The 25,850-nt window shown below is 39.8% G+C and overlaps 3 protein-coding genes across 6 annotated transcripts; all 3 read left to right on the top strand.

Annotated features, from left to right (window-relative positions):
- Positions 1-5,121: 5,121 nt before the first annotated feature.
- LOC121782416 (serine/threonine protein phosphatase 2A 57 kDa regulatory subunit B' theta isoform-like) lies at positions 5,122-10,070 on the top strand. The gene is made up of 3 exons (XM_042180255.1): positions 5,122-5,575; positions 6,624-8,009; positions 9,351-10,070. Exons 2-3 carry the CDS (start codon positions 6,804-6,806, stop codon positions 9,708-9,710), a joined length of 1,566 nt encoding a protein of 521 aa, XP_042036189.1. The 5' UTR covers positions 5,122-5,575; positions 6,624-6,803; the 3' UTR covers positions 9,711-10,070.
- An 819-nt stretch (positions 10,071-10,889) lies between these two features.
- LOC121781018 (probable carboxylesterase 11) lies at positions 10,890-13,979 on the top strand. The gene is made up of 2 exons (XM_042178696.1): positions 10,890-11,984; positions 13,137-13,979. The coding sequence occupies exons 1-2, from the start codon at positions 11,140-11,142 to the stop codon at positions 13,675-13,677; spliced, it is 1,386 nt and encodes a 461-aa protein (XP_042034630.1). The 5' UTR covers positions 10,890-11,139; the 3' UTR covers positions 13,678-13,979.
- Positions 13,980-22,925: 8,946 nt separating this feature from the next.
- LOC121782288 (probable receptor-like protein kinase At5g38990) lies at positions 22,926-25,723 on the top strand. Of its 4 annotated transcripts, none has more exons than XM_042180052.1 (5): positions 22,926-23,058; positions 23,140-24,650; positions 24,749-25,031; positions 25,120-25,246; positions 25,372-25,703. In XM_042180052.1, the coding sequence occupies exons 2-3, from the start codon at positions 23,927-23,929 to the stop codon at positions 24,907-24,909; spliced, it is 885 nt and encodes a 294-aa protein (XP_042035986.1). In that variant the 5' UTR covers positions 22,926-23,058; positions 23,140-23,926; the 3' UTR covers positions 24,910-25,031; positions 25,120-25,246; positions 25,372-25,703. The 4 variants fall into 4 exon arrangements, with proteins under 4 accessions (XP_042035986.1, XP_042035987.1, XP_042035990.1 ...); XM_042180053.1 differs by having other exon boundaries at positions 22,941-24,650; positions 25,372-25,492; positions 25,588-25,723; XM_042180056.1 differs by having other exon boundaries at positions 22,941-24,650; positions 25,588-25,703.
- The last annotated feature ends 127 nt before the right edge of the window (positions 25,724-25,850 follow it).

Here is a 25,850-nt window from a genome sequence, read left to right as displayed (position 1 = left end):
TGCAAAAAGAAGAAATTTTCTCGGTATGTTTATTACTCTTTACCTATAGTAGTACATTTATTTGAGATTAATTTGTTTCAACGATGTTAGTTCATATTTAAGTTTTTTCTTAATGTTAGTTTGTTTTGTTTTTATTAGTTTTGTTTTAATTTTTCTGTCCAGACTATAATAGTTCTTTTTTTACAAATATAAAAATCACATAACCTTATGACTATCTATAATATTTTGAAACTATAAAATTACACATTAGTCACCAACTTCGTCACTGCATAGTTTTCATGCAAAGAAAACACCTAAAGCAACGAAATGATGAAAGGAAGCAAAGAAGACAAAGATCATAAACTATCACATTTGTTTTTGCGCATATGCACAAATCATTAATTTGGAGATTAAGGAGGAAAATAAGGCTGAGGAAGAGTCATCGGGATATTGGAGTTTGTGTTTTATTATTTATTTTGTTTTCTTTATTTTTCTATTCTTATTATTGTTCAATTAAGATTGTTCACATATACACGTTTTTCATGTCTTACAATATTGTTTTATTGTTCTAATATTTATATATGTGTGTGATTTATTTGTTTTGTGGAGTACATAATTTTATCTTTTTATGATGATGTTATTGTCCTCATTATAGGAGTACTTTTTAGTTGCATATATAATATTTTATATCAATTTAATATTATAGTATTTTAGTATTAAAGTATGTATGTTGTAACAATAAGTGTCGTAATTAATAAATATTTTCATATTATTTAATTTAAAATTTATTTAATTTTATATCTATAATTATTTAACATATTATTCTACTATATTTTTTTAATCTTATGTAATGATGTTATTTTTAATTTATTTAAAATTTTCAAAATATCTAATTAATAGAACAAAATATTATGTGTCGCGCATAGCGCGTGGGCTAACACTAGTATGAATAAAGAGAAATAAAATCTAGTACTATATAATTGAAGATTTAAAAAAAATAAAATACTCCGTAGGTATTAATGTTTAGTAAATTAAAGACGAATAAGATAGGAATGTGATGCAAAGCATATTTCCTATACTTTTCCCTTTAGACTACACATTTTTATGTTAATTATAACTCATCAAGTTGTGCTTTTATTGAAGTTTAGGAGGAGTGAAAGCTGGAAGTTCGCCGGAAGTGCATGTTGGAGGATTCCAGAACTTACACCCGGTCGGGTGAATTTCCAGATTCAAAACACCCGGTCGGGTGAAATCTATAAAGCATGCGGATTCCAGAAGCAATTCGCCCGGTTGGACGATTCTGACTATCAAAACACCCGGCCGGGCGTCGGGTCCATAACTGAAAATGAGCAGTTTCTCGGACGGTTTAGGGAGTTGAAATGAGTCAGAGAAGTTTGGCAAACGAGTGTGTGACGTTTTTGGACGAAAATTGGAGAAAGAAGCAAGAGAAGAGAAGAGGAAGGAACGATCCAAACTCCATCTCGGGGGAGATCATCCATCATCTAGAGTTGGAGAACACCATGGAGTTCACGGTTCACGGTTCACGGTTCTTTTGGTGTAATTCATTTTAGTATGTTTGGCTAGATTTCCTTCGTTGCTCCGAATGTGTTGTAGGGTGAATTGTGGATACTTTGATGATTTTTACGGTTTAATTTATGTGTGATTCTTGTTTGTGAATTGTTTAATTATTCTACTAATCTTGAGACGTCTTGAGCCCAATTAATTCCAAAATCCAATTCTAGCTTATTACTCAACTTTTGCTAAACCATTCTCGGTTTTATTTTGTCCGTTTTAAAATACATATAAATATCAACACTAAAAGGTGTTTCATGAAAACAAACTCAATTAACATAAATAATTGATTTGTTTGACAAATAATAAAATATTTGATCATTCTTATATTATTCTATCTATTTTATTCTCTCTTATTTATATTATGTCCATTTAACTTTTTAACACGAGTTCTTAATCCTCATGTCCAAAACAAATTCTCTAACTTAATAAAGTCGCATCTTCTTCCTCACGAATACTTGCGCTATAGTATCTCAACAAAACAAGAATGTATTAATGCCACTAAATAGGAACAAATTAAATTAGGCCACTAAAAATTATTAGTATAGTTTTAACTACAAAATACACACATTCTAATCTCATGATCAATTGTTAATTCATCCCTTAATTGCTAACTATAACTAATTTAATGTCATAGGATTTTAAAAATCTAATGGTCTATACTAGCACTAATTGCTAATTCATCTCTCATACTTTATTCTCTCTATTTCTTCCTCTACTCTACTTTATTATCTTTTTATTTAATAGCATTAAATAAAAAAATAATTTGTCAAACTATTTTAAAAGTTCATCACTTACAATTTGTCATAATATTTAAGGCAATGTTTGGTTGGCGAGAAAGTAAAGTTGACAAGGAAAATGATTCATGGGAAAATGAATCCCGAGAATATGATTTCTAATAACTTTACCGTGTTTGAAAAATATCAAGATTCGAAAGTATATATTTGATTTAAACACTAAACTAAAAATATACTTATCATTTTTTATTTATAAAAAATAATAATACATATTATTTAATAAATTATTCATTACAAATGATAATAATTATATTATTTTATTTATTATTACTATGGATAGTTTAAATATGGGTTATACATCATAATATATAATAATATAATAATAAATAAGATTATTATTATTATTATTATTATCATTATATTTACTTAATTTTTAATTGAATAAATTTTATAATTTAAAATTTCACTACAATTTTATTGTTAATTACTAATTTATAAATTAATAATTATTATATTATTATATAGTTATAATTATATTTAATTATTTAATAAATTATTATTATTATTATGATAATAAAAATAAAAATAAATATTAATAATATAGTTATAATTATGATAATTTGAATTATAGTTATTTATTATCCTGAAATTAAGTATGATTTATACTTTTAAATTATTTTTAAAACATTGTAATAAATAATAACAATAATACTGATGATGATCATAATAATAATAATAATAATAATAATAATAATAATAATAATAATAATAATAATAATGATAATAATAATAATAATAATAATAATAATAATAATAATAATAAACTGAACTATATTGCATTAAATATGTAAGAATCATAAAACTGGAAAAAATAATACCTAAGAAAAGTTAGGATTCAGAATCCTGGAAAGTTGTACTAACTTCCCTTGTTTAAGGATTTTGATTACTTTCCCAGTTTGATTAAAAATGGAAACAAACACAGGAATTTAAAATTTAAGGAATCGGATTACTTTCCCAGACAGAATCCTGACAACCAAACATGGCCTAAATGTTTATCACTTTCCATCTTTTAAAAAGTCCGAAATAAACTTAGATTAGATAATTGTTTCTCTGGATAGGTATAGGTATGCGTTGTGATGTGAGATTTTGATAACACCGAAATTGAAGGCTAATGGTAGTCTAATTGAAGACACAGTTTATTTCTGCAAAAATAATATTGAAATTGCATTGAATAATTGAAATATGTGGTGTAGAGACTTAATTTGGCGTGGTTGAGCTTGTGTAGGGAGGGAATTAGGGCACAGTTGATGTGGAGAAATCAGTGAATAAACATTATGTGTTCTTGCTTTGAGAGCCGGTGGAATCGGAGGCGAGCTCACACCCACAACTCCCTCAAGGATCTGCACAGCCCGGCTCATTATATACTGGCTATTGTTTTGATCCATCTCCAATGTTTAACCGCACCAATTGATGTAGAGTAAAACGCAGATGCACACAAAAAGTAAGGTGAATGGGTAAAAACGGAAAATAAGAACTTTCCATTTATACACTCAAAGTAGACCGGTCCTCCTCGGAGGCCTATGATAATCCTCTCACCGAGACCTACGGTTTATACACTCATATATAGTGGAGCATCTAGAGGAATAGGACTCATGCGAACTGTATTTTAAGAAAGTAAACCAATATGTAAATAAACAAGGAAATAAATCCTCAACGCTTGAAGTGTTCTTTAATCTAAAGAGATAATGGAGATCACTAATCTCTATCAATTTAATACTTTAAACCAACATTACTATGTTATTGACATCTCTTGAGTTGTTGTGAGTTCAATACACTCTAAAATTTAAAACATGGTTATGAGTTGTTTGGTAATGTATACAATTACGTACATAATTCAGGAAAATAATACTCCAATACTCATGATTAACTAAACTAATGATGAAAATATGTAGCTAGCATTTCATAGAGGCTCTTATGATTATTTGTCTGCAGTCATGTAGTGTTCGGTTTCCAAGATAAAATAATATCAAGATATAATCTAGGATTGAATTGTGAGATTATTTTAGTCATAGGGGGTTAGCTATGACTAATTATCCCATGATTATCCATCTAGGATTGAGTTGTGAGATTGAAGCTCATGAACCAAACACACTACATATTTAATCCCGAGATATAATCTTGCAAACCGAACACACCCTTAATGTTGAAAATAATAATAATAATATTTTTGTCTAGACTTATTGACCATGTAATTACCAGCATGTGAGGGAAGGAAATTGATAAATTTGTGTGTGAACAATGTATAATTGACATTTCCTTAAAAAATGTATGCTTGGCATTAGTTAACATGCATTTATGGCTATCATGTTTCCATTATCTTATATAGGTCACTAAAATTTGGGAGAGTTTTAATTACAAAGTATTGGCGCTTCTAACAACATATAAATATTCATATAAAAATTGTAAGTTGGTGTCAAAATTCTTCTTTTTAGATGATGAAATTATTAAATATTTTACAATTCGAAACCATGTCTGTAGCTCGAGATACAAAAAGAAATATATGTGCAAACGATATATCCAGTAACAAGAAGAACAACAATGATTGAATAAAAAAACATTTAGCTATCGACCCATATTCGATCCACGAATATATGATTCTCAACCAATAATAACACTCCATTTAATATTATAGAATATAAAATTTATATAAATACTACAAAAAATATATAAATTCGATTAATATTAGGAAAAAAAGAAAGAAAAGGAAAAAAGGGGAAATGAAAAACAAAAATTGAGAAAAAGAGAACACTTTTATCAGAAAATCAATGATTTCAGCAAAACCAAAAACAGCACACGAGTACAGCTCCACAGCCCATCATCAACAACAACAGCAAACCCAAAAAATTGTTTTCTTTTACTTTCCCATGTTCCCTCTCATCTCAATTCCCACACCTTTCGCTTTCTCTCTCTTGTTTATCTCACTCCGATTTGAAGAATTTTCCGCTTTAATTGCTCCCTTCATCGCAAATTAAACCACCTCTCTACTTTAATTTTTTCCCATCAATGACCCATGATTCCTGCGCTCTCTGCTGCTTCCGTACTTGTACAGTTCTCTAGTTTACACGTACAGCGATAAAGCTTCGATTTTTGCCTCTTTTGATGCATTTTTGGTGAGCAATTGTTGGTGAATGATGTTATGGATCGCGGCCCAGATCTTGAAACGTGCTGATCTGTGTTGAATGGTTGGGAATTTTGTGGAATTTTTAGAAAAAAAGGGGAAAGATGAGGTGAGTTCATGAGCTGGGGTTTTGTTGTTGTTAGTTATTTTTTTTTTTTTGTAATTGAGCTAATTTGTGGGATCTTATCTTGATTGCTTTGAGTTGTTTTTTATAGTTAATCTATGTTTGAGGTTAATTTCCACATCTAGAATATGCAACATACTACAAAATTGTGCTTGGAACTTCACACTAGTTTAGCTTTTCTAAGAAAAGGGAAATGAGGAGAATTTTCTTATTTTGTGGCTTATCTTGATTGCTTTAAGATAATTTTAATTTTTAACAGTTAATTTTCTTTCAAGGTTAATTTCCACATCTAGAATATTCATAAAGAGAGTGGCATGAGAAAATTAAAACTGTGCTTGGAAAGAAATTGGTCTTGGGCTGTTTACAAGGGTGGACTTCAAATTAGTTTACTTTTCTTTGAAAAAAGAAAATGGGGAAATTGATCTTATTTTGTGGAGTAGCTTTTTGATTGCTTTACGTTATTTTTATTAGTTAATCTTTGTTTGAGGTAATTTCCACATCTAGAATATGCATAAAGAGAGTGATGTGAAAAATTGTGCTTGGAAAGAAATTGGTTGGTCTTGAGCTGTTTACATGGTTGGACTTCACAGTAGTTTGCCTTTCTTTGAAAAAGAAAAAATGGGAAATTTTGTTTTGTAGTTTATCTTGATTACTCTAATTTATTTTTAATAGTAAATCTTTGTTTAAGGTTAATTTCCACATCTAGAATATGCATAACGAGAGTGGCATGCGAAATTGTGCTTGGAAAGGAAGCGGTCTTGTGTTGTTTACAAGGGTGGACTTCACACTAGTTTAGCTTTTTTATTTTGTAGCTTATCTTGATTGCTTTAAGTCATTTTTAATACTATCTTTGTTTAAGGTTAATTTCATGTGAAATTTTGCTTGGAAAGGTAGTGGTCTTGTGTTGTTTACAAGGGTGGACTTACCTTTTCTTTGAAAATGAAAATGGGGAGAACTTATATGTTGTGTAGCTTGATGAAAAATGGAATGATTTTGGGATTATTCTTGATTTAATCTCGCTTTCCTTTTACAGATGATAATTCCTTCACTGGAAAGAGTGTTTGCACATTGGTAGTTGAATCGGTGTGATAATTGTTTTGATGCTAGTTCTTTACTTCTCTTGCCATTTATGATGAGCCTGTAGTTGTGATTCTTGTGAAGCATTTGCTTGTTCCTTCACTTGAAGAATACTGGGACTGTTTTGGACTTAGTGATGATAAAGAATATTCTTAATAAGCTTCCACGGAAACATAGCAAGTTAGTGGATAATCGTGATGGAGGATCCTCTGCTTACGCTTCAAATGCTTCGGCTACTTCAAGAAATGCTTATGGTGCAGGTTCCCGGTCGGGGAATTCCAACCCTGCAGCTGTTTCTGGGATGAACTCAACTTCAAATTCCATTGAAAGTTACGGGAATAACCCATTAAGTACTAAGGTTAATGGTAATACAGGATATGCTCTGTACGAGGCTTTACCTAGCTTCAAAGACGTCCCAAATTCTGAAAAGCAAAGCTTGTTTATCAGAAAGTTGAATATGTGCTGTGTTATATTTGACTTCACCGACCCCACAAAGAATTTGAAAGAAAAGGACATCAAGCGGCAGACGTTAGTGGAGCTTGTCGACTATGTTGCTTCAGCGAATCAGAAATTCACAGAAACTGCCATGCAAGAGATTGTAAAAATGGTATCTGCAAATTTATTCCGTACGCTTTCCACACAGCCTCGCGAAAACAAGATCTTGGAAGGCTTTGACTTGGAAGAAGAGGAGCCCTTGATGGATCCTACATGGCCTCATTTACAAGTGGTGTACGAATTTCTTCTGAGGTTTGTGGCTTCACCAGAGACAGACGCAAAGCTAGCGAAGCGTTACATTGATCATTCTTTTGTTCTGAGGTTGTTAGATCTCTTTGACTCAGAAGATCCTAGAGAAAGGGACTATTTAAAGACTGTGCTGCATCGGATATATGGAAAGTTCATGGTTCATCGCCCCTTCGTCAGAAAAGCTATCAATAATATATTCTACCACTTCATATTTGAAACAGAGAAGCATAATGGGATTGCTGAGCTGTTGGAAATTCTGGGTAGCATTATAAATGGTTTCGCATTGCCTTTGAAAGAAGAGCACAAGCTTTTCCTTGTTCGGGCACTCATTCCTCTTCACAAACCGAAGTGCATTCTCATGTACCATCAGCAGCTATCTTACTGCATAACGCAATTCGTGGAGAAGGACTGCAAACTTGCTGATACTGTCATAAGAGGCCTACTGAAGTATTGGCCAATCACAAACAGTTCAAAGGAGGTGATGTTCTTGGGTGAGCTAGAGGAAGTGTTGGAAGCGACTCAGCCTCCAGAGTTTCAGCGTTGCATGGTCCCTCTCTTTCGCCAGATTGCTCGTTGCCTGAGCAGTTCACATTTTCAGGTAGTCCTAGAGAAATTTATTCTGAAACTAGTGTCTTTCAACTTTTGTGACTCTAGCTGCCGTTCATTTTGATGACATCCTTTTGATTTTTGTTGGTTCATTTGTCTGATTATGCTGGTAAGAGTATTTTGCAATTTAGCAGTGCACGTTAACTACTAATTGCTATTGCTTTTAGTTTTCCCCAGTCTCTATTATTCTATCTTTATTCTTTAATATCAAGTCCACTTGCCAGTTTAGATGAAGCTAGATGAAAAGCCTCTTGTCTGTGATCTTAATTGCCTCTCTTGCAGAGTACAGAGTGCCTAGAAGTAGTTCTCGACTTCTCGGTGTAGACAATACTGGACTTAACCTGTTTAGTTAGAACCTGTCGTATTGGTCACTGGTCAGTATAGAGTAATTTGGAGAGTTGATGCTAGGTATGACTTTCTCTGCTATTGTAGTAATAAAGGGGAGGGCGAGAAGATGAATCAGTATGTACCTGATATTTGTCAGAGTCCAAATGAATTGATTAGTTTAAATTAATATCTATTGGCTTGTGGTATGATTGAGACAAACAGTTCTGGTCTGGCATATACTCGAAAACAGTCTCCTGAATGTATGATAAAACATTGGTATGTGCTTTTACTTCAACTCTAAAATGAAATTAACTGGACTATCTCTTTTAACATCTTTGGCCTTCTGGTTACAATGCTTATTGCACTTGATCAAAGGAAAGAATATTTTAGCTTTTGGCACCGGTGCATTGTTTTCTTTTGGTGGTTGGGGTCGGGTTTTCTGATACTGTTACAGTCTCTTGCTTTTGTTGTTCCAAGAGAGTAAAAGTATAAACTTTCTTCACTGCTACAAGTCAAGATGTGAAAAGGTATGCTTAGTTTAGTGATTTTGTGAAGAGTTGGAAAAAAGTTTGCATTACCAGATCAATTTTGGTGCACGAACGTGGATCAAAGGGCCAAGGTAGGTCCGTGCGGCTTACGTAAAGGGGCTACCAAAGGGGTGCCACCGAAGTTGTGGGCCCAAGGGGCAGCAAATGGATGGTGGGCCCATGGCTTTGGGTTTGCCACCTGTTTCGAAAGGGGAATGGATTGATACGAATCCCACATCGATTCCACATGAAATAGCATATAAGTGAGAGTCGACCCTTTTCCTTTTGACCATGGTTTTGGGATGATGACTATACATTTGGGACATCGGGAAATATAAATCGTAGCCTATATATTTGGGATGGAGAGGGCCCTTTTTTGGGGTTTGTTTCGTAATTTCGTTTGTTTTTTTCTTAGCCCTTGTATTCTTGAAATTTCGATTTCCTTCTTACAATCGTGTTTCTTGATCTTGGAACTACAGGTGGCAGAAAGGGCTCTCTTCTTATGGAACAACGATCACATTGAAAACCTGATCAAACAAAATCGTAAAGTTATCCTGCCTATCATCTTCCCTGCATTGGAGAGAAATGCAAGAAGCCACTGGAACCAGGCCGTGCAGAGCTTGACTCTGAATGTCCGGAAAATATTCTCAGACACGGATCCCGAGCTCTATGAGGAGTGTTTACTCAAATTCCAAGAAGATGAGGCACAGGAAGAAGAAAACAAGAGGAAGCGCGAAGCAACATGGAAGCGCCTGGAGGAAATAGCTGCGATGAGAGCTGCCAGCAATGAGCCAGTGCTCGTTTCTCCCAGGACTATCGCAAAGATGTCTCCTGGCTAAGAATGAAGTACTTTTTTGCTGTTTTTATGTTGCTGACCAGCGATGGGGTTGATGGTAAAGGGATGGAGCTGCAACAATGAAATCGGATATTTTCTTGATTGCTTTGCGTTTTTCTTACCCCATCGGGTCGTGGTGCAGCCGTGCAGGGGCTGTACGAGACGTTGCTTCAGATGCAAGAAATAGTGAATGTACATATAGAATTGTGCTGGCAAAATGGCCTTTTCTTCATCTTTAGTTCTTAGAAATGGTGTTAAAAGTTTTTTGTGTTATATTTTGATGCATGTCTAGAGATTTTTGAACTGGGTTTCAGTTTATGTACTCTCCATCTGCAATTATATATGTACCATCATGTTAATCATACATAGTTTACTTACACTTGAGATACTGATGCAACTTCTTCCCTTTAATCTCATTTCTCTAAAAATCCACTTGTGTTGTGTGCATGCGCGCGCGTTTGACCAATGTTGTTAGGTGTGCCCGGTGCTTTGGGGCAATTAGGTAAAATCCGGGAATTGGAGGCGTTTATGATATGTCGAGGGTTTTGCTCGGTTTAACTATACATTGTTGATTGATTGGACGAATGACATGTTATTTTAGAACAAGTCATCCAATATCAAAAAATGTTGTTTTGTCTTAAACCTCAATAATCAGTATTATTATTTATGGGAATTACAACTACATACGTTCCATGCTCACACAACCATGATAACACTGAAGTACAATTTAGACGATAAAGATAACAATAATACAAAATTTAGATGATAAAGACAAACACTAATGAATCAAGAATGTTAGTATAACAAAGACAACAATTTTGCTTTCCTCCTAGACAAGATTTAGCATTAACATTGTTTTCTTAAAAGAATGCAAATCATAGTTCACCTTGGGGTCCATTTCACCTTATTATTTTGCATAAATGCCCATAAAATAATTGTCAATGATAGGCCTCAATTAATAATTAAAATTTTCAAAATTTTTAATTTTCTAGATGGGGCCCTTCCACCAAATACATTTCGATTCCCTACTTCTGAGCTCGGGAACACCACGCATACTTCAGTTGTACGTATTGACTTTTCGTAGATCTTTCGTTGAGTACAACCGTCGAAAGCACAAAAGGCAATACCACCTGAAAATAAATAAATGAAAATTAAAATAAAAAATGAAAACAGGCAGCTGAAAACTGACTCTGCATCTCTCTCTCTGAAGCGATTCAAAAAAATTAAAAATTTGGGAGATTTATTGCGAAAACCCTATATCGATCCTAATGTGAAATCCAGTAGCTCTGATTCACGGACGACGTTCAGTAAAGTGGATTTCTGTGTGGATGAGCTGAGGTGAGGACGAAATCGCAATCATTTCAGAAATCTGTGCGTATAATATTGTATTTTTTTGAAATTTTCAATTCAATAGTTCGTCACTTTCTCGGGAAATGCCAAGTATTGGCGTGAAATTGTACAGCGTATTCTTCAAATTCATGCTGAAGCATCGTCTGCAGAGCCGATTGCAGGCTCCGGAAAAAGATGCTTCCGGCGGCACATTCGGCGTGACGTCACGGCCGGCGGAGGAGACGGCGGAAGCTGCCAATCCTCTGTTCACCGATGGCGTCGCGACAAAGGATGTTCATATCGATCCCGTGACTTCGGTATCTGTTCGTGTCTTTCTTCCCGAAACCTGCCTGAATTTCCCCAACGCGAAATCGACATCCGGTGTTCCTTTGTTGGATCAGAATCGGTCTCTTACTCGTCGATACAGCCACGGATCGATGGAGAATATTGCTGTTTCCGGGAGTAATGGTGTGATTGTGAAGGGCGTTGATAGCAATCTTAGAAGGAATAGCTATGCAGGTAGTGTTGATGATGCGAATTTGAAATCGGAGAATGGAACCTATAGAGGGTATAATCCGGTTGGGAGAGGCAGCCGGGGATTGCCGGTGATGCTGCAGTTCCACGGTGGGGGTTTTGTTAGCGGGAGCAATGATTCGGTGGCGAATGATTTCTTCTGTAGGCAGATTGCGAGGTTGTGCGATGTGATTGTATTGGCGGTGGGTTATAGGCTGGCTCCGGAGAACAAGTACCCATCTGCGTTTGAGGATGGGCTGAAAGTGTTGCACTGGCTTGCGAAGCAGGCGAATTTGGCGGAATGTATCAAGTCGTTGGGCAGTTCGAAGGGAGCAGGGGTCGATTTGAGGAGGTCGGAGGGGAATTGGCATGTTGCTGATGCCTTTGGAGCTTCCATGGTTGAGCCCTGGTTGGCTGCTCATGGTGATCCATCCAGGTTAATTCTTATCTTGGTTTGGATTTTGTGTAACAATGGAACTATGCCTTCATTGGTTTCAAATGCTGATTGCTTTAGTTAGTTGTCTTTGTCGAGTATATATTATTTTTAGCTTCCATCAAAGTAAAAAGGGATCTGCAAATGATGTAACTAGAAACCTGGAAACTAGAAATTGGAAAAGTTGGGGATAATATTCTTGAAGTAACTATAGGGATCTGCACAACGATGTAACTTGAAACCAGAAATTGGTAAAGTTGGGGGATTGCAGTCTTGAAGTACCTAATTACATATAGGAAAGATCTTAATTTGGACTTATTTGATATGGAGATCTGTAATGAAGGAACTATGACTTTATTGGTTCTATGCTGATTGCTTTAGTTAGTTGTTTCTGCCGAGTATATATTATCTTTAGCTTCCATCAAAGTGAAAAGGGATCTGCACAATGATGTACTACCAGAAACCTGGAAAACAGAAATTGGTAAAAGTTGAGAGCTTATATTCTTGAAGCAACTAACTTACATATGGGAAAGATTTTCCTTTTGAATTTGAATGAGATAATATGTTTCCCCTTCCACTAGCTTCATTGGTTCCATGCTGATTGCTTTAGTTGTTTTTGTCGAGGAGTATATTTTTTCTGTAGCTTCCATCAAAGGGAAAGGGATCTGCACAACAATGTATCTAGAACCCAAAAATTGGTAAATTTGGGGATTATATTCTTGAAGAAACTAAGTTACATATAGGATAGATTTTCCTCTTTAATTTGAATGGGATATTATTGTTTCCGCTTTGACAGCTGATTAGTTAACTTTCTAAGCCTAAGCATGAGATAGAACACATACATAGTATTGTGTTGAATTTTGGATTTGCCTGATTGTTTAGCAACTCTCATCTTCGTTGATTGTCATGAGTTTGCATGGATATGCTTAATCGTGCTGAAAGAGCCTCTAGAAATTCCTATAAATCTGGTTATGGCAAACCTTTTTTGCATTAGGATCTTCTTAATAGTGAAATCATATTTCCCTGTTTAATGCTTCCATCGCATTTCCGTGCATGCAGAAGCAACATCGCCAACTTGTAAACACTGTCTTGTCTACATATTTTAGCGACAGAAGGACTTTGTTGAAATGTTGTTTTTACTTAAAATGGATGCAGATGTGTACTTCTCGGTGTGAGTTGTGGAGCAAATATCGCTGACTATGTGGCGAGGAAAGCTATAGAGGCCGGCAAGCTTTTGGACCCCGTAAAGGTGGTAGCCCAGGTTCTGATGTATCCCTTTTTCATCGGAAGTGTCCCAACACACTCAGAGATAAAACTCTCAAACTCCTACTTCTACGACAAGGCAATGTGCGTACTCGCGTGGAAACTCTTCCTACCAGAGGAGGAGTTCAGCCTGGACCACCCTGCTGCCAACCCGCTAGTCTCTGGCCGAGGGGGCCCTCCTCTGAAGAAGATGCCTCCAACCCTGACCGTGGTGGCCGAGTATGACTGGATGAGGGATCGAGCGATCGCCTACTCAGAGGAGCTCCGCAAGGTGAATGTCGATGCTCCTGTCCTCGAGTACAAGGACGCTGTCCACGAATTTGCTACACTTGATATGCTTCTCAAGACCCCCCAGGCTCAGGCTTGCGCCGAGGACATTGCCATCTGGGTCAAGAAGTTTATCTCGTTGCGCGGCCACGAGTTCTCTTATTGATCGGTGAGCATCTGTTGTTGGAGTTTGTAAGATCTGTTTTTGTATATGGCTCTCTAAGATGATAGGATTCAAGCTAGTTGGTTGGTGGTTTAATTCCCACTTTTTCCTTGTTTCTTACAAGATATCTGACTGAGATCAGAATCTAGCTGAGTTCGAGGCTTCGAGAGCTAACTTGTCAATGAATTTTGGATGTTGTCTTATTCTTTTTTTTTTTTATGTAAACTAGGTATAATAAAAATTAGCCAAAAGTTATGAGTTGTGTAGCATCCTTGAATGCAATGAATATGACCTTTATTTTTTTAGACTGATAGTATAAATTTAATGGCATCAATCATGGTTGATATATTTACTACTCTATTATGAGGCCAATACACACGAATATGACCTTACAACTGATGAGTTTGTTACTTCCTCCTAACAAAAAAAATGACTAGTTTTTTCATTTTTAGTCGTTCCTCAAAATTAGACAAAATCTAAATGAGGAAAGTTTTGAACTACTAATAAAGTGGATCCTATAATCCACTAAAACTACTTCTACTACTTTTTCCATTCTCTCTTATTTTATCCGATCTTTCTCTTATTTTACCAATTACACATTAAAACGCGTGTCATATATAACTCTATCAATTTTGGAGGACACAGGAAGTACTATTCATTAGAAAACAAATAGTAACATAAATTAAGTAGTAAACCCTATGTTATATTCATAGAACTTAACGGAAGCTCAATGGCCAATACACTACAATGGCCCAACAGCCTTGGTCACTAGACCGGGGGCGGGTCCTTGGAGCCCATGTTTCTCAGAGCATCATTAACCCCGCCCGGATCCAGGCTTCAAGTCCCCTCCACATCATCAACCCTAATTTTCAGGGTCAGACCACAACTCCTATAACCCTGCAGGCTCATCCAGATCCAAACTATTAAATTGCATTATTCACAACTACAAGTTATTTTACTCGTAAAATATAAAGCGTTGAACAATTAAAATACGAAAAATTCATTGCTCAGTCGAAAATAAAATATTACAAACCCTAGAAATAAAAAATTACAAATGCTAGAAATTAAAAATTACAAATCATAGAAAATAAAAATTATAAATAGAGGTAGAATAAAGTGAGAAATTGGTGGGAAAATGTTGAACAAATGGTATATAAATAAGCAAAAATTCGAAAAAAAAAAAAAGAATTGGGAGTTCGGGTCCAGCCCGAACACCCCATAACCCTAGGCCGGGCCGCAACCGGGCACGGCCCCTGATGGAGTACGTACTAAACAAGCCCAACAGCAGTAAAGCCCATCAGCCTAAAGCCCAAGAAAGAGTATCAGTTCGGCATGACTAAAGAGTTCAGTCCGGCACAACCAAAGAGTTCGGCCCCAGCTTACAGCTCGGTAAAAGCCAACCAATCAAACTCTGCTCTCAGGTCGGCATCAAGCTCTACTCTCAGATCGGCAAAAAGCTGCTCGGCAATAATTCAGCAGTTCGGTCTCAGTATTCGACCGAACTAGGAGATAGTGGACTCATGCAGGATTTCCACCTCCACTACACCCACGATCTATTTAGTGGTGTCAAGCAGTCATTAACTCATGCAGGATAGTGGACCCATGCAAGATCGCCACGATCTCCACGACATCCACTACCTAGTAAATAGCTGCATGCCACGATCTTGGTCCTTTGTATAAGTAGAACCTAGATCAGATAGATATTTTTACTTTCTCTCGATCTCTAGAGATAAAAAGACAAAATAGCAAGTCTGTATTGTAAGCTGTAAGAAAACAGATCAAGCAATACAACTCTGCCCTCTTTTCTTCCCGTGGACGTAGATTTACCTCAGTAAATCGAACCACGTAAATTCATCGTGTCGTGATCTGTGTTTTCCAGCATTCACTACGTCAAAAATTCGCCGAGCCATCACTGGCGCCGTCTGTGGGAAACGAAGAACCAAATTTGTGATAAAGCGAATTTTTGACCCTTTTTCCACCCCAAAAAAAATGCATACCAGATCACATACCACCCGTAATACCGTTCGTGATCACCGTGAGGAAGCTAGTCCAGCTCGCAGGTCTGAAAAACGGCCTCGGGAGACATCTACCTCCGGTTCTCACGAAGGAGGAACAAGCCACTCCAGGAGTCATCGCACCGAGTCTTCCCAGCAGCCCGATTTAAATGAAGCTGTCAAGCTGTTCTTGGCCGAAAAGCAGGAGGAGTTCTTAACCTTCCTGCAGAAGAGCCAACAGCCGGAGAAGACAACGGCGGATTCTCCCTCCTCATCCAGACATGAAAGTCACTACCGCAGTAGTGACGTGTCTTCCAGGAGAAAGAATCCTCAACCCCGACATGTTCCAGTTCCTCCTCGGTACCGGAACCACAGGAGAACTCCATCTCCTCCGTACCGAAGAGATGTCGGGTTCGCCATGTACGGAGCATTAAAGACTCCATTCTCGGACGACATCACCCGAACTCCTTTGCCGCGGAACTACCGGACACCGTCAATGACTTATGACGGGCTAGAGGATCCTCATGACTTCTTGGGACGCTATCAATATAATATGGCGAACCAGGGTCTCAATGAGGTCCATATGTGCAAGCTGTTCCCCGAGCTGCTCATCGGGAACGCCAGAAGGTGGTTCGACAGCCTTCCTCAAGGCAGCATTAGATCCTACCGAGATCTAATGGATGCTTTCCACAGGAGGTTCTTTCAGAAAGCAGAAGCCCGGATCACTTCGGCTCAGCTGCTTTCTATACGTCAAGGTCGCGACGAAAAGATCAGCGACTTCCTGACGAGATTCCATAAGGAATGCCTACAAGTAGATAATCTCAATGATCTACTTGTCATTTCGGCATTCCAAAATGGAATCCTGCCCGGAGCTCTCTACAGAAAGCTCGTGGAGTGCGGTCCGCAAACAGCTCAAGAAATGTGGGACATTGCGGACCAGTTTTCCCGTGCGGATGAGGCAGACCGTCGAAAACGGTCTTTAGACAGCTCATCCCGAGGAGACGAAAAGAAGCCCGATCATAGCGATCAGAGGCTTCCTCGCCGAACTCCTTTTGAAAGAATTCAAAGGGCACCGGTACAAGGCAGATTGGGACCACGTCTCAATCCTGAGAAGCCGCCCGCTCAGTTCGTACCCTTAAACAAGTCAAGAGCGGAAATTTTCGAACTACATTCCGATATGTTCGAAAAACCAAGGCGGATGACGAAATCGGCCGCGCGCCGACCTCAGGATCAATTCTGCTCCTTCCATCAAACCCACGGTCACGATACCGAGGAGTGCCGAAATTTGGCTGCAGGTATTGATGTTCTTGTAAAAACAGGAATGTTAAAAAAATACCAAAGCAAGCAGCCGAAAAAGAACAAAAAGCAGAGAGGTGCGAACTGCAATCCTCAGGATCCGAAAAGGCATGAGGATCCCGAAGACGACGACGAGCCGCAATATGATGGAGTAATCCTGACTATTGATGCTCTTCCTGCCGGGAAGACTAAGTCGTCCCTAAAAGCAGAACGCAGAGTTTCCAATCAAGAGGAGCCAACACATAAAAGGCTGAAGAAAGACGAAGTGATTACATTTTCAGATGCCGATCCCGTCCCAGCCATCTCTCCTCACCAAGACGCTATTGTCATTCAAGCCGGAGTGGCAAACAAACTGATCCACAGAGTATTTGTGGATACAGGAGCGTCAGTCAGCATTCTTTTTAAAGAATGTTTCGATAAAATGGAAGTGGATCCAGCTCGGCTCAGTCCGGCTCCACTTCCTCTGAAAAGTTTCGCCCAGGAGGACACCCGCCCTGAAGGTATTATCAGCCTTCCGATCACGGTGGGAAAAGCGCCTACAAGCTCCAATACGATGATCGAGTTCTTTGTGGTGAAAGCTCGGTCCCCGTACAACATCATCCTGGGGAGAGACTGGCTCAACACAGTTCGGGCCGTTTGCTCTACTTATCACCTCACCATCAAGATCCCTACTAAAGGAGGGATAGCGGTCATCCGAGGTGACCAAAAGAGAGCAAAGGAATGTCTACAAATTGCGCTTAGAAATACCGAGCAGTCAGATCGGCACCACCAAGCATAGCAATCACAGCAGCTGGAGTCAGAGGCGATGACCGAAGTCATACCGGAGCCGAACTCGATGACAGTTCAGCTGTACGAAGACGATCCATCCAGAACGGTTAAGATCGGCTTCGCGGGAACGCCCCTACTTCGAGAAAAAACCATCCAGCTCCTCAAGGAGTATAAAGACGTCTTTGCATGGTCTCCGTTGGACATGACCGGAGTGCCCCCCGAGGTAATCACTCATCGGTTAAATATTGATCCTTCAATTCGGCCAGTAAAACAGAAGCAAAGACTCTTTGCGGCAGAAAGAAGCCAAGTCATCCATGACGAAGTCCGCCAATTACTAAAAGCGGATGTACTATTCGAGGTGAAATATCCTTCCTGGGTGGCCAATCCTGTGATGATCAAGAAAAAAGGAGGAGGATGGCGGATGTGCATAGATTTTACTGATCTAAACAAGCACTGTCCTAAAGATTGCTATCCCCTTCCGAATATAGATAAAAAAGTAGAAGCTTTGATCGGCTTCGAAATTTTCTGTTTTCTTGATTTATACAAAGGATATCACCAAGTGTTGATGGATGAGAGTGACGCTCCGAAAACAGCTTTCATTACCGATTTCGGCATTTTCGTTTATAAAAAGATGCCATTCGGTTTAAAGAATGCCGGAGCCACTTATCAAAGGATGGTAGACAAGCTTTTTCGGCACCTAATCGGAAAACAGGTTGAAGTGTATGTCGACGACATAGTCGTCAAAAGCAAAAGCACTTCGGAGTACGAGCACAACCTCAAGTCCACTCTCAGCGTGCTCAAGAAAGCCAACCTCAAACTTAATCCCCAAAAGTGTACCTTTTTGGTAGATTCGGGAAAGTTTCTGGGTTGTTGGGTTTCAAAGGACGGACTCAAGGCAAACCCCTCAAAAGTTCAAGTCGTTCAGAACATGGCAATGCCGAAGTCCATACATGACGTGCAAAGGCTAATCGGATGTCTAGCCGCACTGAATCGATTCCTTTCTCAAGCAGCCGAAAAGCAACTGCCGTTCTTCAAGGTGTTGAAAAAGGCACCAAAGTTCGAGTGGGGAGCCGAGCAGAAAAAGGCCTTTGACGAGCTCAAAAGTTATCTAGCCGAGCTTCCTATTCTCTCTGCTCCAACCGAAGCCGAAGTAATATTCTTATACTTAGCGGCATCAGATCAAACCATCAGCGCGGTGCTTGTACGAGAAGAAGGCCTAAAGCAGTTTCCCAGCTACTTTACAAGCCGAGCATTAAGAGGTCCAGAAACAAGGTATCAACCTCTGGAAAAAATTGCTCTGGCGTTAGTAAATGCAGCAAGGAGACTGCGGCCATACTTCTATGCTCACAAGGTATGCGTCTTAACCGATCTGCCTCTTCGGCAAGTTTTGACCAAGCCAGAAGCATCAGGCAGAATCGCCAAATGGGCCATAGAGCTGGGAGAACACTCAATCGAGTACCTACCTCGGAAAGCCATCAAGGGACAAGCCTTGGCAGATTTTCTTGCAGAGGCCAAGTTCGATCAAGCAATCCCTGTCATTGCCGAACAGAAAAATTCTACCAATGCCGAACTAGCACAGCCCTTGGAATCCGAAGTAGAGCCGCCAGACTGCTGGAGCGGATTCGTAGATGGAGCTTCAAACAAGATAGGAAGTGGAGCTGGTATTTTACTCGTCGCTCCCGACGGACACGAGGTAACCTACTCACTTCGGTTCCTATTCCCCACTACTAATAATGAAGCCGAGTACGAAGCCCTCCTGGCCGGACTCCAGTTAGCGCAAAGTCTACTCGTCAAATCTCTCAAAGTCCATTGTGATTCACAAGTCATAGTAAATCACATGTTGGGTACAAGTGAAGCTCGTGACGAGAGAATGAAGAAGTATTTGGACAAAGCGCAAAGCATCAGCCAAAGTTTCTCCTATTTTCGGATAATCCGCATTCCCAGAGCGGAAAATAGCCGAGCAGATACCTTAAGTAAGTTGGCCTCAGATCCGAGCTCAAAGGCGGAAGAATTAATGCATCGAAGCATTGATGAAGCCGAGGTACATTCAGTATCCAGCTCGCCGAACTGGATGACGCCGATCTTGCAGTATCTGGATCAAGGACAATTGCCCGAGGATAAGAGAAAAGCTCGGAAGATCACGTGCCGAGCACTTCGGTACGAACTTCATGAAGGAGTCCTCTTTAGAAAGTCTTACCTCCAGCCGTTATTGCGGTGCGTAGGACCAGAAGAGACGGACTACATCCTCAGAGAAGTTCATGAAGGATCGTGCGGCAGCCACATCGGAGCTAGAGCTTTAGCTAAAAAAGTTCTAAGATGGGGATATTATTGGCCAACCTTGGTACAAGAAGCAGTGCAGCTCGTCAAGACATGCCCGAAGTGCCAAATCCATGCAAATATCCCAAGGATGCCGCAGACCGATCTATTCACTATGCAAAGCCCTTGGCCTTTCATGCAATGGGGCATAGACATAGTGGGACCACTTCCTCAAGCTCCTCGGCAAATGAAATTCCTAATCGTTGCCGTGGACTACTTTACGAAGTGGGTGGAAGCTGAACCATTAGCTACGATAACAAGCTCGAAGGCATTGGATTTCGTCTGGAAGAACATAGTGTGCCGATTTGGCATACCCCACATCCTCATCTCGGATAACGGGACTCAGTTCACCGACAAGACGTTCAAGAATTGGTGCCAAGAGCTGAATATTCAACAGCGGTTCACTTCGGTCTCTCATCCACAAGCAAACGGACAAACGGAGGTAACAAATCGTATCCTGGTGAAAGGGTTAAAAGCTCGGTTAGAACAAGCCAAAGGACAATGGGTAGAAAATCTCCCTCAAGTCCTATGGTCCTACCGAACTACACCCACAACCTCCAACGGTGAAACTCCGTACAGCCTTGTGTACGGCACTGAAGCCGTAATTCCGGTGGAGATCGGCGTACCCAGTCCCCGAACTCTAAATTTCTCCTCAGAAATGAATGACGACGGACTGAGAGCCGAGCTAGATCTTGCCGAAGAAAGAAGAGAATTGGCATGCATAAAAGCAGCCAAGTACAAGGAGCAAGTAGCCCGATATTACAACCAAAGGGTGAAGAAGCTGCAATTTCAAGTGGGAGATCTCGTCTTGAGAAACAACGAAGTAAGCCGAGCAGAAAAGCTGGGCAAGCTCGAACCCACATGGGAAGGTCCGTATCGGGTGTCAGAAGTCCTCGGCAAAGGGTCTTACAAATTGGCTCACATGTCAGGAGAACAGGTACCCCGAACATGGCACATTTCCAACCTCAAGAAGTTTCATTTGTAAGAGACAGTCCGGTCAGTCAGTCTTGAGTCCTGTCCGGTCAATGTGCTTTATTTGGTTTGCTTGATCTTTGTTTCTCTATGTGCTTTTTATTTGCCTCTATGCGTTTTGTCTATGTGTTTTGTCTGTCTCTGTGCGTGTCGTCTCTTACAAATGTTACTGAGGTATCTTGTTCTTCGAAGGCTGATCCCCTTCTTAGAACATATATAAGCTAACGATTGTAAGTCAAAGCTTCTACAGAAGATACAAGACCACAATTCAGCTTAAACAAGCAGTTCGTCTGAAACGAGCTGCAACAAGCCAACGATTGTGAGTCAAAGCTTCTACAGAAGATACAAGACCACAATTCAGCTTAAACAAGCAGTTCGTCTGAAACGAGCTGCAACAAGCCAACGATTGTAAGTCAAAGCTTCTACAGAAGATACAAGACCACAATTCAGCTTAAACAAGCAGTTCGTCTGAAACGAGCTGCAATAAGCCAACGATTGTGAAGTCCAAGCTTCTAAAGAGGATACAAGACCACAATTCGGCTTAAAAATCAAGCACTTCGTCTGAAACGAACTGCAATGAAAGTCCGATTCTCGCGATAAAACTTGCCTGAATTAGGACAAGGGAAAGTCCGATCCACGCGATAAAACTCGCCGAATTAGGACAAGGGAAAGTCCGATCCCCAAATTAGGACAACGGAAAGTTCGATCCGAGCGATAAAACTCGCCAAATTAGGACACAAACCAAGTCCGGTCAAAGAAGAGTTCACTTCATCAAACCGAGGACAAACATCAACTTACCCCGTACCTTTATCCAGAATGCCGAAGTGATTCACTTCACTTTTCGGGGGGGGGGTAGTGATGGAGTACGTACTAAACAAGCCCAACAGCAGTAAAGCCCATCAGCCTAAAGCCCAAGAAAGAGTATCAGTTCGGCATGACTAAAGAGTTCAGTCCGGCACAACCAAAGAGTTCGGCCCCAGCTTACAGCTCGGTAAAAGCCAACCAATCAAACTCTGCTCTCAGGTCGGCATCAAGCTCTACTCTCAGATCGGCAAAAAGCTGCTCGGCAATAATTCAGCAGTTCGGTCTCAGTATTCGACCGAACTAGGAGATAGTGGACTCATGCAGGATTTCCACCTCCACTACACCCACGATCTATTTAGTGGTGTCAAGCAGTCATTAACTCATGCAGGATAGTGGACCCATGCAAGATCGCCACGATCTCCACGACATCCACTACCTAGTAAATAGCTGCATGCCACGATCTTGGTCCTTTGTATAAGTAGAACCTAGATCAGATAGATATTTTTACTTTCTCTCGATCTCTAGAGATAAAAAGACAAAATAACAAGTCTGTATTGTAAGCGGTAAGAAAACAGATCAAGCAATACAACTCTGCCCTCTTTTCTTCCCGTGGACGTAGATTTACCTCAGTAAATCGAACCACGTAAATTCATCGTGTCGTGATCTGTGTTTTCCAGCATTCACTACGTCAAAAATTCGCCGAGCCATCAGCCCCAGGACTCTCCCCCGTCCTCAAGCTCGGGCAAGGCCTCCCCACCGCCTCCTCCAACCTACTGGGACTAGGCCGGACCCCAGGTGCGGTCCGGCCCCAATTTTTTTTCAGCGTTAATGTTGCTCTCACCTACAACCAATTCGACAACATAAGGGCATCAACAGTCCACTGCATACACAATCACTTAAACTTAAGTACTTATGCAATAAAAAATGAATTTATACATTTAATGTTTAAATTATAAATCTAAAAACGACGTGTGAAGCTGCTAATCGCTGATCAAACCGCATGCATGGCCGTTGCAAGGACTGTAGAATTATTATTGATCTTCAAAATATAAGAAGAGAGAAATAAAACAGAATAGGGGAAGTCCTCCAGTAACTCCATTAACAATATTCAAATCAAAAGTAAGATCATGCACACTTTTGTGAAGAGAATCCGCGTTGTGAAAACTGAAAAGTGAAAATCATTTACTTGTGTTGACCTCTGATTCTGATCCAATTCTTCTTCTTCTTCTTCTTCGTAATTTCCGATTTCGATTGAGAATTACATTCATGCAAATGCACCGTTTTTTACTTCTCAGCTTCCTCTTCGCTTCTGCAGGCGCCGCCGATCACATCTCCATCAACTGCGGCGAAGACGATGCACCGCAAGGCTCATCAACGGCGAGCTGACGATTCCCTACACCACTGCGCGGATCTCTCGCTCTCGATTTTCCTACTCCTTTCACCTCACCTCAGGTCAGAAATTCATCCGATTGCACTTCAATCCCGTCGTCTACCGCGGTTTCGAAAGCTCCGGCGATTTCTTCACCGTTGAATTCGGTCCTTTCACGCTGCTTGCTAATTTCATCACCTCCATAGCTGCTCGTGCGCTTTCTGTTAATGTTATTGCTAAGGAATTTTGTGTAATTGTGGATGAAAATGGAAATCAAACCTTCGATTTAGTGTTCTAGAATCGAATCGAGGTTTAGTAATTATGCTTTCGTTAATTGAATCGAGGTTATACTTGTGCCTTCCACCGTTTCTTACTGTCACGGTGGGGATAGTGGAGTTGATGTGATTGGGGAAAAGTCTGTAATATATGTGAACAATGCTACTGCATTTGAGAGGGTTTATCATCACAATATAAAATGGGGTGCTGTCTGGTTTGGGCATGATATGTTTGGGGTTTGGGCAACGATTCTTCGAGGAAAAGGAAACAAGGGTAGTGATCTCAGCTGGGGAGTGTCTGTTGATGTAGGATTTAGGTATTTGGTGAGGGTTCACTTGTTTGATGTAGGGATTGGGATGGATTTTGTGCTTATGATTGATGGCAAGGTTGCCTTGACTAGTGTTGACATGGTCGAACAGTCGGAGAATCGGAGTGTTCTTTGGTATAACTACATTTGATGGTGCAAGGGAAGAAGAGTGAGTCTAAGCAAAGAATCTCTATCTCTCTGCATTCTCATAGTGATTTAGTTGATAGACGAGGCCCGATTGAAGGATTTGAAGTCTTCAAGTTAAGCAACCATGACCTCAGTCTTGCCTCTCCCAATCCTCTGCTTCCACCAGGAGATTCACTGTCATACTCTGTCCCAACTCTATTACACTCTCTTCTTGGTCACAGAAATGCTATTGTAACTGTGGTGTTTACTCTTCTGGTAAACATCATTGTCCACAAAATGTGGGAAACTGACTCTTCTGAGAAGGAAAACGAGCCATCTGCCAGGGTAAAGCAACCTTGTCGTCGCTTTTCACTAGCTGAGATGCAATCAGCAACAGACAACTTCCACAGCAGAAATATCGTTGGAAGGGGTGGATTTGGGGATGTGTTCAGAGGGTTCATGGATAACGGGAGAGAGATTGTAGCCATAAAGCGGTTGAAACAACACTCCAGTCAAGGGGAGCAACAATTTTGGACAGAGATCGAAATGCTTTCTGAGCTTCGACATGTGAAAACTGTTACATTTATCCCAAGTCAGCAAATTAACAGCACAATTGTCAATTCTGGAAGACAAGGTGGAAGAAAATCCATGATGCTTCAGATATCACTAAAACATTGGCAGCGTGATGCTTTTGGGAAGACCAGGAATCCCTCAAAACAAATGCACTTGGTTGGCACTTCAGTAACAGGTATGTTTTGGTATCAACTCGATGGATGGTTTTTTTTGGTTCCGTATGGACTTGTTCGTTGCTATAACTGGATTTCTTGTCTCACTATATATTTGCAGCACCAATAGAATTTACGAATGTTACATTGTGCGGCCGTCTTCAGAATAATGATGGGATGATTTTCATTCCCAGTCCGGAGTGGAAGAAGCTGGCCGAGCCCAATTTGAGGGTTTTCAGCTTAACAGAACTCGAGGCTGCGACTGAAATGATTTGGTGCTAGGAGAAGGAGGTTTTGGCAGGGTTTACAAGGGGTGGTTGGGTAACAAAGCCAACCCTGAAACAACCACAATTGCTGTCAAGAAGTTGAGTTCTGAAAGTACACAAGGGTTTAATCAGTGGCAGGTACAGTACGAACAGTAGAATTGTTTCTACCTATACTCTGCTTAGCTTGGCTTGATAATATATGTATGAGATTGAGAATGAATTGCAGTCTGAGGTGTACTTCCTTGGAAAACTTTCTCATCCCAAGCTTTTGGGCTACTGCCATGAGGAAAAGGAGCTACTTCTTGTGTATGAATTCATGGCCAAAGGCAGCTTGGAAAGCCATCTATTTAGAAGTAAGGCTTTGATTCACTTCATTTGCTATCACCATATCTTCTCATGTTACTTCACATTAGACGTACACATTCTCTCCTAGAATCTAGTGCTAGATAGTTTACTTACAGAGTGCTCCTTTGGTTAGGGAGGAGCGTGAATGTTCCGCCACTTCCATGGGACATTAGGCTTAAGATATTGATTGGAGCAGCCCGTGGCCTGATGTTCTTGCACATATCTGAAAAACAGATTATCTATAGGGACTTCAAGTCAGCCAACATATTGCTTGATTGACTTCTGCCTTTCAAGTATAGCTATGCTAATTCATTTCCACTTTGATTAAGCTCTAGTGATTTGTCTGCAGTCATACGAAGCCAAGCTATCTGACTTTGGGTTAGCAATGTTGGGTCCAACAACTGATGAATCCCATGTAACGACACGGGTTGTGGGAACATATGGTTATGCTGCTCCCGAATATATCGCCACAGGTAAAATATGGCCAACTCGGATATCCCAATAGAGTGAGCCATACCTATGTATATGCTTTGCAATGTGAATTACTTAAACTTCATCGTTCAAATAAATTACTCTTGAAAAGCACTACAACATAAATATTGAAAAAGGAGA

This window comes from Salvia splendens, chromosome 20, assembly GCF_004379255.2.
Source record: "Salvia splendens isolate huo1 chromosome 20, SspV2, whole genome shotgun sequence".
Classification (NCBI taxonomy): Eukaryota; Viridiplantae; Streptophyta; class Magnoliopsida; order Lamiales; family Lamiaceae; genus Salvia; species Salvia splendens.
The sequence above is the reverse complement of the archived record's forward strand: the minus strand, read 5'-3'. Positions and strand labels throughout refer to the sequence as shown.

Bases quoted from the DNA above. Each gene is read 5' to 3' on its own strand.
- LOC121782416 (XM_042180255.1), top strand. From the start codon at position 6,804: ATGATAAAGAATATTCTTAATAAGCTTCCACGGAAACATAGCAAGTTA. The intron at 8,010-9,350 runs GTAGTCCTAGAG...TTGGAACTACAG, and splicing joins TGAGCAGTTCACATTTTCAG to GTGGCAGAAAGGGCTCTCTT.
- LOC121781018 (XM_042178696.1), top strand. From the start codon at position 11,140: ATGCCAAGTATTGGCGTGAAATTGTACAGCGTATTCTTCAAATTCATG. The intron at 11,985-13,136 runs GTTAATTCTTAT...AAATGGATGCAG, and splicing joins GCTCATGGTGATCCATCCAG to ATGTGTACTTCTCGGTGTGA.
- LOC121782288 (XM_042180053.1), top strand. From the start codon at position 23,927: ATGGTGCAAGGGAAGAAGAGTGAGTCTAAGCAAAGAATCTCTATCTCT. The intron at 24,651-24,748 runs GTATGTTTTGGT...ATATATTTGCAG, and splicing joins GGTTGGCACTTCAGTAACAG to CACCAATAGAATTTACGAAT.